At 54.4% G+C, this 15,592-nt stretch overlaps 5 protein-coding genes across 5 annotated transcripts; 3 read left to right on the top strand and 2 right to left on the bottom strand.

Annotated features, from left to right (window-relative positions):
* Positions 1-78: 78 nt before the first annotated feature.
* BO86DRAFT_414724 (tRNA adenylyltransferase) lies at positions 79-4,067 on the bottom strand (the record flags this gene model as incomplete). The annotated part of the gene is made up of 7 exons (XM_025674865.1): positions 79-1,098; positions 1,173-1,594; positions 1,728-1,833; positions 1,887-2,036; positions 2,387-2,592; positions 2,658-3,209; positions 3,263-4,067. The coding sequence occupies 7 exons, from the start codon at positions 4,065-4,067 to the stop codon at positions 79-81; spliced, it is 3,261 nt and encodes a 1,086-aa protein (XP_025533545.1).
* A 547-nt stretch (positions 4,068-4,614) lies between these two features.
* Positions 4,615-7,284, top strand: BO86DRAFT_405621 (TRAPP III-specific subunit 85 family protein). Its single transcript, XM_025674107.1, has 2 exons — positions 4,615-6,023; positions 6,075-7,284. Exons 1-2 carry the CDS (start codon positions 4,952-4,954, stop codon positions 7,220-7,222), a joined length of 2,220 nt encoding a protein of 739 aa, XP_025533544.1. The 5' UTR covers positions 4,615-4,951; the 3' UTR covers positions 7,223-7,284.
* A 236-nt stretch (positions 7,285-7,520) lies between these two features.
* On the top strand, positions 7,521-9,468 carry BO86DRAFT_7770 (putative vacuolar sorting protein SNF7 family protein). Its single transcript, XM_025677670.1, has 5 exons — positions 7,521-7,718; positions 7,826-8,084; positions 8,186-8,404; positions 8,485-8,679; positions 8,738-9,468. The coding sequence occupies exons 1-5, from the start codon at positions 7,672-7,674 to the stop codon at positions 9,428-9,430; spliced, it is 1,413 nt and encodes a 470-aa protein (XP_025533543.1). The 5' UTR covers positions 7,521-7,671; the 3' UTR covers positions 9,431-9,468.
* A 37-nt stretch (positions 9,469-9,505) lies between these two features.
* Positions 9,506-10,920, bottom strand: rad18 (E3 ubiquitin-protein ligase RAD18; the record flags this gene model as incomplete). Its single annotated transcript, XM_025674864.1, has 5 exons — positions 9,506-9,543; positions 9,586-10,130; positions 10,183-10,314; positions 10,373-10,494; positions 10,546-10,920. The coding sequence occupies 5 exons, from the start codon at positions 10,918-10,920 to the stop codon at positions 9,506-9,508; spliced, it is 1,212 nt and encodes a 403-aa protein (XP_025533542.1).
* Positions 10,921-11,314: 394 nt separating this feature from the next.
* On the top strand, positions 11,315-15,587 carry BO86DRAFT_351632 (DUF1237-domain-containing protein). Its single transcript, XM_025669439.1, has 11 exons — positions 11,315-11,432; positions 11,507-11,562; positions 11,626-11,876; positions 11,948-12,126; positions 12,555-12,579; positions 12,630-12,761; positions 12,808-12,993; positions 13,055-13,181; positions 13,351-13,719; positions 13,775-15,027; positions 15,099-15,587. Exons 1-11 carry the CDS (start codon positions 11,373-11,375, stop codon positions 15,368-15,370), a joined length of 2,910 nt encoding a protein of 969 aa, XP_025533541.1. The 5' UTR covers positions 11,315-11,372; the 3' UTR covers positions 15,371-15,587.
* Positions 15,588-15,592: the final 5 nt, after the last annotated feature.

The raw sequence follows: 15,592 nt of genomic DNA, 5'->3' as shown, positions 1-15,592 counted from the left end.
GTGCGGCAAACGACAAGTGCCTCGCTCCTACTAACAACCGAAGGGGATGTTTCATCATGGCGAATAGATCCAACTAAGTTATTCTTCCGCCTGCCCAAAATACCTCCCATCCGACGGATCCACCTCGGCAAAGAGCAAGCCCCGCAGCTCTTCCTCCGCCGCGACGAGCTCCTCCAGCTCCTTGCCGAAATCCCCGGCCGCGAGGGCCTCCTGCTCCGGCGTGTCCGGCCGCAGGGGCTGTTCCAATGCCAACCGCAGCAGAGCGACGACGCCCTGCAACTCGTTCTTCAGCCTCTCCAGGGTCCTCAACCGGTCATGGTCACCATGGCTCCTGGAATTGTTCAAGCCCCGAGTGGCGGCCCGGATCTCCCGCTCCTCGTCGACAACATTCAACCAGCATGCACAACCCCCGCCTAGGATCTCCGTCCGCCAGCGCCAGACGCGCGGGTGGGCGTTCAGGATCACGGCGCGGGCGACGCCCAGCGTTGCGAAGAGCAGGGGCGGGTGCGCGGTCCCGAAGGGGTTGGTGAGGGTGCTGTAGATCAGGGGGATGATCTCCTGCAGGTACTTGGTGGATTCGATGCGCAGGGCGCTGATCGTCCGTTGGATCTCGGTGAGGAGCAGCGTGGAGAGCCTTGGGTGGGGGAAGGAGGTCAGCGCGGAGGAGGCGGCCGGGGAGGTGATCGGGTTCGTGGAGCTGATGTGGTGGAAGGAGGTGATGAGGTTGTCGCGGAGCGTTTTGGTCAGCGCCGCGGTGAATTCGGGTTTGCTGCTGCTTTTGCTGCTGCTGCCGGTGGCGTAGCTGGTTTCGAGCAGCGCGTGCAGGGCCGGGTAGGCGGTGCTCAGGAGGCGGAGGGAGTCGTCTTCCGGGGTGATGGTCGGGAGGGAGAGCAGGCACGGCCGGAGGGCGTCCTCGAAGACGGAGCTGAGGTTCGTGCGCCGTAGGATGTCCGATTGAGCGGAGCGGATGGGTTGCAGGAGTTCTGTGAGGAGGCTGCAGCCGCGGATCTTGGGGGCGAGGGTTTCGTCGTCGATGAGCGCGAGGATGGGCGGGATGAGTTGGGAGAATTGTCGTTCTAGTTGGGTGATTGATGTGGACTTTGCGTGGACAGTCTAGGGGTTAGTGATTTTGGTTTCTCTGGGTGTCGAATGCAGGTGATAGGGAGACAAACGTCATATTGAGCGAGTGCCCAGCTGAAGACTGTGGTCGAGTAAACGGCGAACGCCTTCCAGGGCTTCGCTTCGGGGTCAAGAGTGGTGAGGTCGAATCGCGCCAGGGGCACAGGGTGGAAGTTCTTGCGACCCTCTGCTGTGATGGCTGGGTTCCTGGTCTTGGTGAAGAGAGGCCGGATCTTCTCCTTCAGGGTCGTCTCAAGATGCGTCCACAGAGTTCCATCGGAGCGCGTGGTTGCACTGAAATCCTGAAGGATATCGATTGAGATCCGGTGCGTTTCCTCGGTGGACCATGGATCTGCTTCTGAAGTGAAGCTGGCAAGCGCAACGAGAATATTAGGGATGTTGGCCGCTTTGCTAATCGGGCGCACTTTATTCAGTCCGGAAATGACGGTGATAGCTTGCGCCAGCTTCTGCTTCTCTTCAGCAATAGCAGCAAGCTTGCGTTCTGGAGGCATGGTTAGCAGCGGATTCTGTCAAGCGAATGGGGCTGATCTTACGACTGGCCTCTTCGATTGTCTCCGCGAAGATGGGCGAAGGGAGAGCAGCGTTGCTTGCCCAGTCATAGATGTGATCTGCCGCCTCTACATCGGCTTCAAGCACCGTCTCCGAAGTCCATTTTTGCAGGACTGCTTGTGCCACCAGTAGGTTCTCACGAAGCTGAAGGGGATTTGTCAGCAAGAACTATTGTATGTGCTGAGCTGGGCACTTACGTGGGCAGGGTCCGATTCAACTTGAGACAAGCAATCCTGCCATAGATGACTTAACCCTCCCGATGTGGTATACCGGGCAGTGGCAGCCTCCGGGAGTTCAAGATCTCCTCGCGGAAGGGATTTGCGTGCTGCCGCGCGGAGTTCTTCCATCTATCCGTGCAGTTGGCAGGCGATCCAGCTCTCTTGTCTTAAAAGAAAATCACAGTGGGCCTTCTTTGTTGAACTTTTGTCCCTCGAAGATTAACAGGCGGGGAAAGTTTCAGGTGACACAGAAGTAGTTTGAGAAATTGAGGGGAAAGTTGGACTGCGATCCCATGGTTTGTATGACGGCAGTTTATGCTGCGAGCGGTCAGTTGGCGGATTTCGCCCAAGCCGTTACGCTGCAATTCCATAACTATAATTACTCGAGACCATAAAGAATCGTTCAGCTATGAGCTAACTTCTATTCTTAAATCCTGACTCTAATAGACTCCCAGCTCTTGTCTTCTATCAGCTAAGACTTTGAGGACTTCCTCCTGATCGGTTGACTCGGGATGGACTAGTTGCCATTCAACCACCATCTGCAATGCCTTGGCCAGCCATGGTCCCTTCTTACCACCCATTGTCTTCATGACCTGATCGCCATTGACAAGCGGTTTCAGATCGTATACATCTTGCAGGTTCTGTTCCCTGATGTACGCGATAAACCGGAAATACTCTTCGACCACTAATATACAACATAAGTCAGTTCTCGTTCGTGTTGTTCAAAGATAAAGGGCTTGAGATTCTCACCTAGGTCGTACTTGCGTCCGCTCATGACCTCCTGAAGTATAGCCTGAACAATGCACAGCCTCCAGTCCTTTTTCCAAGAACGAATGTGCAACCCAACGTGCCTGCGGACTTCCATTGCCGTTCCACTCACAGTCCCTTCCAAAATTGAGTTCTTCACCTGTATTATCAACTGCCAGCTTGCTGCTGCATCTCCAACAACAGATATTACTTTATTGTCGGCTCGCAAACTTTCTTTGGCAACCTCTGCAGCCCGAGGCGGTGGTGGTCGCCCCTTGCCTTTTGCCGGGCGGCTTGGAACCTTCGACCACGGAGCCATTGCTGAGAGCATCCAGGCGTAAAACTCCTCTTGCTTGTCGCGAATGAGAAAGTCTCGAACTTGTTCCACTGTCTCTCGAGGGTCGACGTCATTAGGCCGTATCAGCCTCTCTACTGTGTTGTAGGCGAAAGGCCAGGATGAAGTCTCGACAGTAGCATCATCCTGGAAATTAGCGAAGATAGTCGGATAGAGACCTAGGCGATCTATTATATGTAGTGCACCGCGAGGATCAGGTCCTAGGGTTGGTCAGCATAATACGTAGCGTGAGTTTGGAGGCACATTCGCTAACCATAAAGCATCTTTTCAAGCTCCTTCAAGACACGCTCACGGCTAATTTTAAGTTTGAGAGCCTCGCCTATAAGAGCGTTCTGCATCGCTGCCTCGGTTTCAGGGTGTATTATGTATCCCAGGCGGCTTGCGAAACGGATTAGTCGTAGCACGCGCAGTGGATCATCCTGGAATGTTTGATATGGCTCCAACGGGGTGCGGATGATTCGGTCCTGCATATCTTGGAGACCGCGTCTGGTCAAATCTTCGACCTTGGACTCATTGAGATTGTAGAAAAGTGCGTTGATGGTGGCATCTCGGCGCAACGCATCTTCCTCAGCTGTTCCGAACTCCATCTGAGGGTTGCGGCTGTCGGCAGTATATGTCTCTTTTCTCAAGTTGACCAAATCCACATCGAAGCCGAAGATATTCGTCGTCACTGTTTCCAGGTGCTTTGATTTCTCCGGATTTGCCTCGATCTTATGTAAACTGACAAGCTCTTTGCCTAGATCGCCGCTCGCATGATTCTTCCGGTATTTGTCCAAATTGCCAGGGATGTCCATGTATTCTTTCAGCAAGAGCCCAAACTGGTATCCAGTCATGTTGTTGATACCAACATCGATATCTTGGCTGTCGACTCCGAGCAACTTGTCGCGCACCCATCCTCCAGTGAATCGCAGGGCAGTGCCGGAGAGGTTCGCATCCTGAGAACCTTCTGCGCACCTTCGTTCATGTATATACTGTGCGACATCAAGTAGAAGGGTTTTGAGGGTATTCTCGAGTGGTGTCAGCTGGATTTCAGGGAGAGTATCGGTGGATTCGCCCATGGTGTTCTCGCGCGGGGCAGCCACAGACAGGCGCCGTCTTTTTTCCGGTCGGTAAGAAGGGCTGCGGGATTCGGGACGTCTCATGGACGAACTGGAGATAGCAGATCTGTGCTTGTGCGGATGATACCGTGTATATGAACGGAAGGTAGATTTTTGAGGACGAAGGCGTGTTAGAGGGGTAGAATTGGCAGCGCTATAGGTTCGTGAAGAAAGAATGACGGCGGGGCGGAATCGAGGGAACTTGACCAGAGGACGGGAGAGGTGAGTCGCACACATTGACATATGCCATGACAACCGTGACTCAGAGACGTTTTACAAGGGAAGTATGACAAAACATTGACCGTGTTTATCTTCCAAAGCGAGAAGTCCATTCCAAGGATCGAGCAAGACTACAGCGACTCGGGATAGTACAACCGGCAGATTCATGCGGGCTCCCTTCACCGCCTGCCTCTTCAGATCCATTCTCCATCGGTACGGTGAGGTCAGAGAGAGCCGGTTTGTTGTTATTGGCTTGTTGACTTCGAGATGATTGACAATCTATCCGTAATGTGTATCGATTAAATGAATCTCTGAGCCTAGTTTGAAATCCTGCCAAGTCGATAAGTGCCCGTGGCTGACAGGAGGTCTCACGTGCATGCCGGTTTACCTCTATCGCTCTCCCACGTTGCGGCCGCGGTGAAGTGGCTTCATTCATTCCAGCACCGTCTTCTTTTCTCTCCATCTCCCACTTTCTCCATTCCACATCTTCCAGGCTGGCGGCTGAGTCTGCTCCTCGCGCGCTTCTTGTTTGAACTTCTAGCCTCTCTAACCCCGTCTTCCCAGTCGATGGGCTCTAGATTTCTTTCAACCTCTTTTAGTGTCGCGTCGCAACTTACTCGGAGTCCATGACATCGCCCGGAGATGCTGCTCCGGTCAAGCCTCCGCCGTCCTTCTCGCCCGGCGTTCCGCGTGGCGCTTCCAAGACGAGGTATCCAAACCAGCGCCGCGATTCTTCTCCGTCTCTAGATGCAGATCTTGCTGAGTCCAGGGTCGCATCCCTAACGCCGCCTCTTTCCGCCACGACGTCAGAATTGCCAATCCGATCAGCATCACCGCGGACACCGTCCTTTCGATCGTCCACACCCCAATTGGCTCGGTCATCTCTCGGGTCTCCAGTAGACGGACGGTTTGAAGGCTCCGAGGAGATACGATCGCTGATTATACGCTCATTTTCCCCTGTCGTCGGAGTCTATGCATCAGCGGACACCGATGAGTTAGTACGGCAAAAGGGGTTTGCGGGCGGGTTCTGGCAGTTAATCCGGCCATTTGGCGAGACCATCCCAGGAAAGCTTGTCATTCGGGATAGTGTTGGAGCGAGTCGGAGCTGGGAGGATTATGGGGTGCGCTTTGTCGATCTTGGAAACAATAATCAAAGTCCCCCTGAGTCGAGCGGGGGGCGGAGCTCCCCTCTAGCACACGCGGAGGAGGTCCTGGAGAAGCAACTGGGCTCATTGGACGATCCGCTGGGCGGGTCTTTATACCCTAAGGACTTTCTCGGTCTCCCCAGCACATCACCTTTATACAAACTATACCTTCGACAGCTTTTATCCATAGCATCGGCGACACCCCACGAGACTTTCCGACATCCAGTGGCCTGTGTTATCGCCATCAGCTCGCGCAACACTGCTCCTCTGGAGACTCTCAGACGACTCTATGCAGACACCAACAATGGAGACAAACGGGTGCCTGACTGGATCCATCCTGAGTATCTCCGGTATTACGTCTTAGTGCATGATGAGGATCGCGACGACATCACAGATTCTACGAAGCTATACGATCAAATGAAACGCCATTTCGGGCTTCATTGTCACCTGCTGAGATTGCGCAGCAATCAATGTGTGGTTACAGATGATGACAGTGTTCAAGTACCTGAGTGTGAATGGCTTTCGCCATCGGAGCGATTGTATGGACGGACAGGTGAGACCGGCCGCTTGGACTGATTGTGCGTTAAGTGCTAATAATTGCCAGAACCCTTAGTAGACCTCGATACGGGTGGGCTTCCGCACGTCTTTGAGTCGGATGTGATGGCGATCAAGGCTTTCGTTCGGGAATTAGTCGCGCAATCAGTCGTACCGTACATGGAAAACCGAGTGGCGGTATGGAATGATCAAGTAGCCTCTCGCAGACGTGGTATCAGCGGAAGATTCATGTCCATGTCACGCCGCTGGGCAGGCTTCGGATCCGGCTCTCGATCCAGTCTGACCTCTGGTGGAGCAAGTGGCAATTATGATACTGCTCATGGCTACTACAAATCTGACGCGCCCGAGGCTGTCCTACGTAAGATGGCTGATTTTGCATTTATGCTTCGTGATTGGAAGCTTTCCGCATCGACGTACGAACTTTTGCGGTCCGATTACGCGAACGACAAGGCTTGGAAATATCACGCTGGTGCCTATGAGATGTCGGCTGTGAGCATGCTTTTGAGTCCATCTTCCATGGGTACCAAAGTCAAGATTGATGCTATTGATCAGATGCTTGAGACGGCCTCTTATTCGTACCTGACTCGATGTTCGGATGCGCCTAACACTCTACGATGTCTGACTTTAGCGATGGAGTTGCTTAAATCACGCGGCGGCTCGGCGGTAGAGATCGCGGCTAAATGGGCCATGCGGGTCATGGACCAGGGTCTCGCCGGCTCTATCGGTCAGGGTCTGTTTAGTGAACGGATCTCAGCCTGTTATGCTGCTCGTAATGCCGTGCCCGGCATGAAATGGGGGTCTCGTCGTCGCAAGGCCGGAATGTGGAGCGTTTTCGCTGCAGATCTGTGGCTTCGACTAGGAAAGCCGTCCCTAGCCTCGGCAGCCTTGGAGGAGGCGGAGCGTCTGTATGCGGACGTTCTGCAGGGTGACGGGGCATTTTCGATGCCGGAGATGCAAACTTTCATTGGCAACCTCAGACATGCTGTGAAGGTTGAGTATCTCGAGGCTCGAGGCCTAGATACTAGGGACGAGACAGCCACCGCAGCAGCTCTGGGAACTGAAGAGACGAGCGAGCAGCTGGATCGACGCAAGAATCGGAAGTCCTTGGTTGTGAATCCTCTGGACTCCGGACTTAGCCCGACACAGGGTATGAGGGATAATGACAATGCAGCCGATGATGACTTTGAACGAGCTTAGGGACGGAATGAAAAGGCCGGATAGGCGCATGGAAGGTTATACATCATTATAGACACTCGTCGAATCTAATGCTTCGTATATACGTAACACCTGCGTTGTAGTTGCGCTCCTCTTTCACGTTGCCAGTCACTGAGCCATCAACTCATGTATGCCCGGCGTGCAGTAACCAGGGCCTGCCGTCCGATGACGTCCACGGTCCCTTTCAGGAATGAGTTATCACGTGATTTGATCTTATCGATAAGATCACCACCCGGACAACCAACGGGCTGGGCCCATTTATTGACATCAGATCCCATCCCGAAGGACAAAGGCCAGAGCAGCCGTCAAGCAGGCAGAGCCCTCACAGCACTGTTTACTGCTGATGATTTACATCACACTTTCTCTCTCACAAATATCTAATCTTAATCCCACTACCTAATCCTACCATATCCAGACTACAAAAACTCAACATGAACGACCTCCTTAACTACGTCCTCTCGCAGGATCAATTCAGAAAGTGGGTATTTCGTCCACTCTACAAGCTAGCCCCTTGTACCCTCGACCTCACTCAATCCCACACTTCACAAAGTGCCATTCAACTAACTGCAAACCCGTCTGCTACAGAAACCGCCTCCCATCCCTGTACTCCGACTTCCCCATCCACCGCAAGATCAACCCCGAGGGGTACAACACGAACATCACAGCATGGCAACACGCCCTGGCCAACGCCGCAAAACACGGCTACATCCACTCGACCCCCGCATCCTCGTCCTCCGGTACGAAGCCAAAGGCCAATCATCTGATCCTACGGGCGGACGAGACTCTTCTCCGGGATCTGGAGATCCCGGAGTGCGGGCGGCCTGTGGCGCTAGGAGCGGTTCTTGTGAGCCTCTCTTTTTCCCACCACCAAGCCAAACGGAAATAAGGTATAACTCTTTTGGGAGGGAGTCTGGCTAACACGAATATGGGCTGGGGTTGGTTTAGGATGAAGCGATCCGGAATCGCACGATGGTGCCGTTGCAGATGTACAAGAATAGTGGGGTGAGCTTGCAAAAACCGGGGTGGGGGATTGATACGTCGGCGTTGAGTCCCTGGGTGGTGATGAGTTGGGGGATGAAGCAGTTGAAGGGGGTGGTTTTGGGGTCCGAGGAGGCGACGCCCCGTCTGCAGGCGCAGGAGTTGGTGCTGGTGGAGAATCTGAAGGTATGTTATCACACGGAAGCCGCGATGGAGTTGGATTGGTTGAAAGGCTGATGTTTGCTGTGGCTGTGGCTGTGAAACAGGAAGCTGCTGAGAGGGTGGTTAAGAAAGCTACGGCGCAGAAGCCGTCGAAGACGGATCTGGTTTATTCTAAGGAGAGGTTTGTGGAGGAGTTCGCTTCCATTCTGGATGAGGGGAGCCAGTTGTCCAATGCGGACCTGGATGTGCTTTTGCTGTATCTGTCCCGCGATAGTGGGGCCATCGCGTATGATGGAAAGGTTTGTTTCTTGCATTTTTTGTCTATGATCGAGGTGTTGATGGCTAATTATGGAGTAGACTATCAGATTTAGACCTACCAACGACTCGCCGAGGGAGATCACGGAGCAAGATACCGCCGTGGCCTCGATCAAATCGCTCATGGCTACAATGGCCACCCAGGTCGAGAGTCTTGAGAAGAAGATCGACGAGCTGAATATGACTGCGAAGACGGCGCTGCAAAACAAGAACCGCGTCTCTGCGCTTTCAGCTGTACGCTCGAAGAAACTTGCCGAGCACAATCTCAAGCAGAGATTTGATACCCTGATGCAGCTCGAGGAGGTTTATTCGAAGATAGAACAGGCTACGGATCAGGTCGAGTTCGTTAAGGTGATGGAGTCGAGCGCTGGAGCGCTGCGTGGCTTGCATGCACAAATCGGAGGTGCGGCTAGGGTGGAGGATGTTGTGGAGGAGTTGCGTGATGAGATGACGAAGGTGGATGAGGTCGGAAATATCCTAAATGAGGCCGGTCCGCAGATCGACGAGATGGAGATCGACGAGGAGCTTGAGGAGTTGGAGAACAAGGAGCGGGAGGCGAGAGAGGAGAAGGAAGCAGAAGAGATCCGCAACAAACTTGCCGAACTCGACAACCTCGAACAGCGTGCCAAAGAAGCCGCGCGCAGTGCAGCAGCAGAGAAGGACCTCGATTCTGAGTTAGAGGAGAGGTTGTCCCGCATGTCGGTCGAAGAAAACCCAAGCGCCACGGCCCAGTGACCAGGGAGCATAGTCTTTAACCGTCGAGGATGATATATACAGAGCATAATGTTTGGCGACCAGTATCACGGAGCATTAGTGATGCATTTCAGTCAATCCGCCATTGAACGATTCTGGTGGCAGTGGAGTCTCAGGTGCCACAGCACCTGACATACTGGCATCTACAGGCACACTATCGGAGGGATCTGTGGTCTCTGCTGGGAATGAGGAATCTGTCAGCTCTGAAGCAGGTGTGTTCTGCATTGTACTCGACGCAGCGGATTCTTGTGGTGTTGTCGTACGCGCCGCCGCGCGACTCTTTTGCCGAGCGTTGGCAATGAGTTTCTTAAAGTCGTCTTCATGGCTTGTCGACCAAGCAGCTTTATCGAAATCCTTGCGCATGATCGATCCAGGAGCCTCGGATGATGAAGAAGAAGATTGGTTGCCTTGAGTTCGTTCCCAGATGTCGAGTTCACGCAACAAGATTCCATGAGCTTTGGGCGACTTTGAGTCGCAGTTAGCGTTCCACAGATTCACCCATTCGGTATGGCGTCTTTGCAGCAGTGGCCGTGGGCCTGTATTGGGGATGCCTAGATCTTTGAGCTTTTTCCGAAGCATGCTCTCCTTGTATAGAGAATAATTAATGGTTGGAAGTCTCTCAAGTGGTTTGTTCTTGGGAGTCCTGTATGGAACTGGCGCAGACATCGGCATGTGTAGAGAGCTAAAAGAGTCAGAATCGTTTCTGACAGGCGTAGGCTTGAGAACATCCTTACCCAAAGGAAGTCTTGGGGGAAGCTTTCGGCGGCGCAGGCTCTCCAGTGCATTTATCAAGATGTGAGAACACGGCTTCGTTCTTCATCCTCCGCTGACATACCGGACAGGCGACAAGTCCATCCGCTGGAAGCCTTTAGCACATTGCACTGGACAGCTCTTAGGACGTGGGATAACGTACCTGGAACGAACTCCTCATCCTGACTATCGTCGATCACCTCAATCACTTCTGTGGGAGCTTGCTGTGCAGGACCTCCTCTCGCCTGCGACCGCGTCCTCACCCCCTCCACTGACCTCCCCGCAGCAATATCCGCCTCCGTAGAAGCAATCGCGGCACGATCTCCGAGCTCCCCAGACACATCTACCTTCCGCTTCTTCGATGCCGGCCGCTCTAGATCCCCCTCACCTGTTTGCGCCGCCGCGGTTGCCGCCTGAGTCGCCAGCTGCAAGACGCTCGGTCTCGCATTCTGAAACGTCTCAACAAGCTCCTGCACCGCCCAATTCTGCCGCAGCTTCAGCTCCTGATCCGAACTGCGACACGCGGGACACTTCCCCTCCGTACTGAGACAGCGGCGTATGCATAATGAGCAGAATGTGTGGCTGCACGAGGTGATGACGGGGTTCTCGAAGAAATCCTTGCATACTTGACATCGGAGGGCGGACTCGAGCGGCGCGAGAAGGGACAGCGGCGTGGCCAGCCAGTCCGTCGAGTCGGGGAGGTCAAAGGTCTGGTGGTCCATTGGGTAGGTAGATTATCCTAGCGGCGGTGGACTATCGCGAAAGCATTGAGGTCTTGAATTGGTTTAGTGGGTGCTTCGGAGGCTCTGAAATTCGGTCCAAGTATGATAGAGTGGGTCAAAGCAACTCAAGGCTGAGCGAGACCAGTGCAGGTGAGGGTTGATGTGAGGTACAAATCCGAGGGCGGATTGAATTGGAGACTCGTGGAGCTCTTCTTTGTAGGAAAGTTCACTACTAAGGTAACTTATTGATGGACTGAGGGATGGACTTCGGCGGCGGCGGCGGGTGGCGCCAAGACTGCCGCGGAAAAGAAAGCTGACTGATACGCGTAAAGTGGTTTGGTGGAGCACGCGTCCGTCGGCCGATCTCCGTCTGCTCTACTCCGTACTACTTTTTGTTGACTTCAGGCAAAAGTGACAAAGCAAGATATTGCCAAACGCGATATTCTGACATCATGGCGATCGCGGACTATAAGACATACCTGGCGGAGAATGTTCTCAATGAGCAGCGCACGGTGAGTTCAACCTGAAAGGAGTGTGTGTTTTGGTTGGGGACTGGGATTCTGATTCGATTCATGTGAATGCTTAGGTCACTTATCGCTCGCTGGGTCGAGCTCTCCGTGTGCATAGCACGTTAGCAAAGCAGTAAGTTCTGCGGGCTGTCCCAATACCATGGAAGCCGGCATGCTAACGGTGATTGATTGCAAGAATGCTGTACGACTTTCACCACAATGAGAACAACAAAAAGCCAAACAGCGTCAATGCGACGTACATCCTTACGGGAGTTCAGAAGGCACCCGAGCCAGGGACCTCCGCGAACGGTTTCCAGTCCAGCGCCGATACGGACGATATTCCCCCGAGCAGCCCCTACATGAGCAGCTCTATGCCCAACCAGGATGGCGATGCAGACGAGGTCGCGGTTTCCTCGGTATTGCTTGTGCGCGAGGAAGATCTGAAGGGTGAGTCTGTCGCAGACCTGCGGGACGCACATGACTTGGCGTGGATTCTTACAAGCTGACAATGCGGCTAGATGCGAAAGCAACCTTCCAGTCTATCGCCTCGATATACGTCTACAGCCTACAACCTACTGTGCTGCAGGATCTCAATGTCTTGACGGACGTGGCCCGGGAGACACTGGCCAACCATGCGCAGGAAGACCCGCTGGAGCACGGGTCATCCTGGGGCATGATTCAGAATAGGAATGTCAAGGTTTGTGTCTGTCTTGATTGGTCATTCTCGGCGGTTGCGATTCTAATGCGCTATATGTGGGGTTGTAGAGGAGAACGGGCATTCGACCACCGGTACCTGCACCTGCACCTGCACCCGCCAAATCGACTGCACCAGCGAAGAAGCCCACGGCAAATGAAGCGCCAAAGCCGCCCACGACGGAAACCAAGCAAGAGGAACCCAAGTCTCAGCAGTCGCTGAAGAGGGAAGATTCCGTCTCATCGACTAGATCGATGGAGAAGACTGCGCCGGTCAAGAAGGAGAAGAGTAGCATATTCAGCTCGTTTGCCAAGGCCAAGGCGAAGCCCAAGAAGGTGGAAGAGGCAACTCCCGCTTCCTCTGGCGTTGATACGGTTAGTTCACTTCCGGTTCCAGCTGCGGTTGCGAATGCGGGCTGACAGACATATTAGGCGGAACCTAGCGCCTCTGAGGATGGTAAGTGTACGAGAAGCTTTCAGAAAGTGACGGTGACTGATATTGGGCAGTTGTTCTGGACGATGCATCTGAAGACGAGCCTGACGAACTTTTCCCTGACTCGAGCAAGTCTGCTTCTACCAGCACGCGGGAGACTCGGAAAGAGCGGGAGGAGAGGCTTCGGAAGATGATGGAGGATGACGGTATGTTCCTCAACTCCGTCTCATTGGCAGCTATTGACTTGTGCAGATGAGGAAGAGGATGAAGAAATGCCTGATGCCGCGCCGTCGCCTGAAGAGGAGTCCAATGTCATCGACCAACCACCTCCTAAACCGGCCGAACCCAAGGAAGAGGTGATTATCCGTGCAGGCCGTCGACGGGGAAGGCGTCAGGTGATGAAGAAGAAGACGGTCAAGGATGAGGAGGGCTACTTAGGTGAGATCTTCTTCGGTGCACTTTTTTTTTTCGGAAGTTATTCACTGACTATTTGGTCCAGTCACCGTCGAAGAGCCGAGCTGGGAGTCATTTTCAGAGGATGAGCCAGCACCGCCGCCCAAGAAGAAGCCGGCCGTGAGTGCGCCGAAGGGGAAAGCCGGGCCTAAAGCTGGTCAGGGCAGCATCATGTCATTCTTTGCAAAGAAATAGCGAGCCAGTAATTGAGGCGAGGGTGGAGGCACAATACAAGAGCGGCGCTGGGTGCACACTGCACTGTACAACGTAGAGATCTCTATCAGACAACTACGGAGTAGAATGTCGAGTCACAGGTCATACGATAGATGCAGAAGGCGCAAGTAACAACGCAATGCGACGCGACCAAGTGACGGCCTCGGCGCCGATCCCTGTTGATCTTCTCCGCATTTCTGGCCCGCATTCCAACTTCCTTCCCCTTGTCACCTCCGTCACGCCCACCAGTCCACTTTCCGATCATGTCTCCTTCTCTTCCCTTCTTTTTGCTTTTGTCTGTGTGGGATCTTCCTTTATTTCATACTGTGTCGCACTCTGTCGACTTCTCGGAATACCTAGGCTCGTCATGACACGCTCTGCGATACTGATCGTGGTTCTAGCAGCCAGTATAGGCGCTACAGGCGCTACAGTTCGCGATGAGCAGGCGATTCTGCGGCGTTCCTGTTCTGACTACCTATCCTATTCCTCTGTCGGACAGTAAGTTGCGACTTCTAATCTTCCAACTGCAAAGGTCCCAACTAATCCCCCGCAGTGCCCCGTACAGCGGCGGTGCCTTGAATCTGCCGTTCCAGCGCCCTTCTGTCGAATGTCGGACCTTCTCGTCACCTGGGGTAGAGACTGTCATTGAGGATGTGACGTCGCGGATGGTAGACAAAGACCTCGCGCAGCTGTTCCGGAATGCCTTTCCCAATACGCTAGACACGACCATCCGCTGGCACGTCAACGGGACCCAGACACCGACATCAACAGATTCCCCAAAGCGGAAGCGAGCCAACAACGCACCTCAATGGCAAGGGCTGCAGTCCTTCATCGTCACTGGCGACATCAACGCCGAATGGCTGCGCGACTCGACCAACCAGCTCTCCGGCTACCAGGCTCTGGCCAAGAAGGACCGGGCCCTCTACAACCTCATCCTGGGCGCCATCAACACCCAGGTTGAGTACGTCATCCAGTCCCCCTACTGCAATGCCTTCCAGCCGCCGTCCGCAAGCGGCATTTCACCGGCCAGCAGCAGCCAGCAGGACACCGTCACGCCACCGTACAACTCCTCCGTGGTCTTCGAGTGCAAGTACGAGCTCGACTCGCTGGCCAACTTCCTCGCGCTGGGCACCCAGTTCCACGAGCACACCAACTCAACCGAGTTCTTGACGCCAAGATGGTATCAAGCCCTCGACACCGTGCTGCGGGTCATCGACGCCCAGTCCCAGTCCACCTTCAACGCCGCCCAGCAGTACGTGACGAACGAGTACACCTTCCAGCGTCAGACGACCCTGGGCACCGAGACCCTCAATCTCGCGGGGATCGGCAACCCGCTCAACGGCGGCACGGGGCTCATCCGCAGCGCCTTCCGGCCCAGCGACGACGCCACCATCCTGGGCTTCTTCATCCCCCCGAACGCCATGATGGCCGTGCAGCTGCAGAAAACCGCTGCGGTGCTGCGTCGCCGCGCCGCGGCCGACAGCGGGAACGACAACGCAAACCACATCGTCGCCGTCGCCGATGACCTGCAGTCCCGCGGGGAGAAGCTCGCGCAGGCAGTCCAGGAGCACGGGATCGTCCATCACCCGGTGTACGGCGACGTCTACGCCTTCGAGGTGGACGGGTACGGCTCGCGCATCCTGATGGACGACGCGAACGTCCCGTCGCTGCTGTCGCTGCCGCTCCTGGGCTTCGTCGACCAGCAGGATCCGGTCTACCAGAACACGCGCAAGATGATTCTAAGTCCTGCGGGAAACCCGTATTATCTGACCGGCACGGATTTCCATGGTATCGGCGGTCCACATAGTATGCTTCCCTTTGTCTCAGACTGTATACCCACAGAGAACGAGGAACTAATTTGTGTTTGTTTCGTGTAGTCGGTCTGCAGAATGCATGGCCCATGTCCCTGCTCGTCCAAGCGATGACAACAGACAACACAACCGAGATCACCGAGTGCGTGAACCTGGTCCGCAACTCGAGTCTGCTGGGCTTGGTCCACGAGTCGATCAACGTGAACAACATCTCCACTTACACGCGGCCGTGGTTCGCGTGGGCGAACTCGGTCTTCGCGCAGACGATCCTCAAGCTCGCCGCGGAGAAACCCGCTTTGGTCTTTGGGGAGGAAGCCCAGCCGTATGTGATTGAGTAGAGAGCTTGGAGCCTGGACTCGGAGACATCTGACGGACGCCCGCTGGTATTGCGTTTGGGTTGAGGCTTTCATGAGCGTGTACATACATCTAAACCAATAGCATAACGAGCACTCAGCCAACATGTCGCGAGGCTAAATTCTGCTTGCTGAAAAGCTCATATGACGTTGCTCCTCCTTCTTAGAAGGGAAACAAAGTGCTCATAAGTCTACATTAAGCTCATC

This window comes from Aspergillus japonicus (genome assembly GCF_003184785.1).
Source record: "Aspergillus japonicus CBS 114.51 unplaced genomic scaffold BO86scaffold_1, whole genome shotgun sequence".
NCBI classification, from domain to species: domain Eukaryota; kingdom Fungi; phylum Ascomycota; class Eurotiomycetes; order Eurotiales; family Aspergillaceae; genus Aspergillus; species Aspergillus japonicus.
This window is presented reverse-complemented; position numbering and strand designations above follow the sequence as displayed.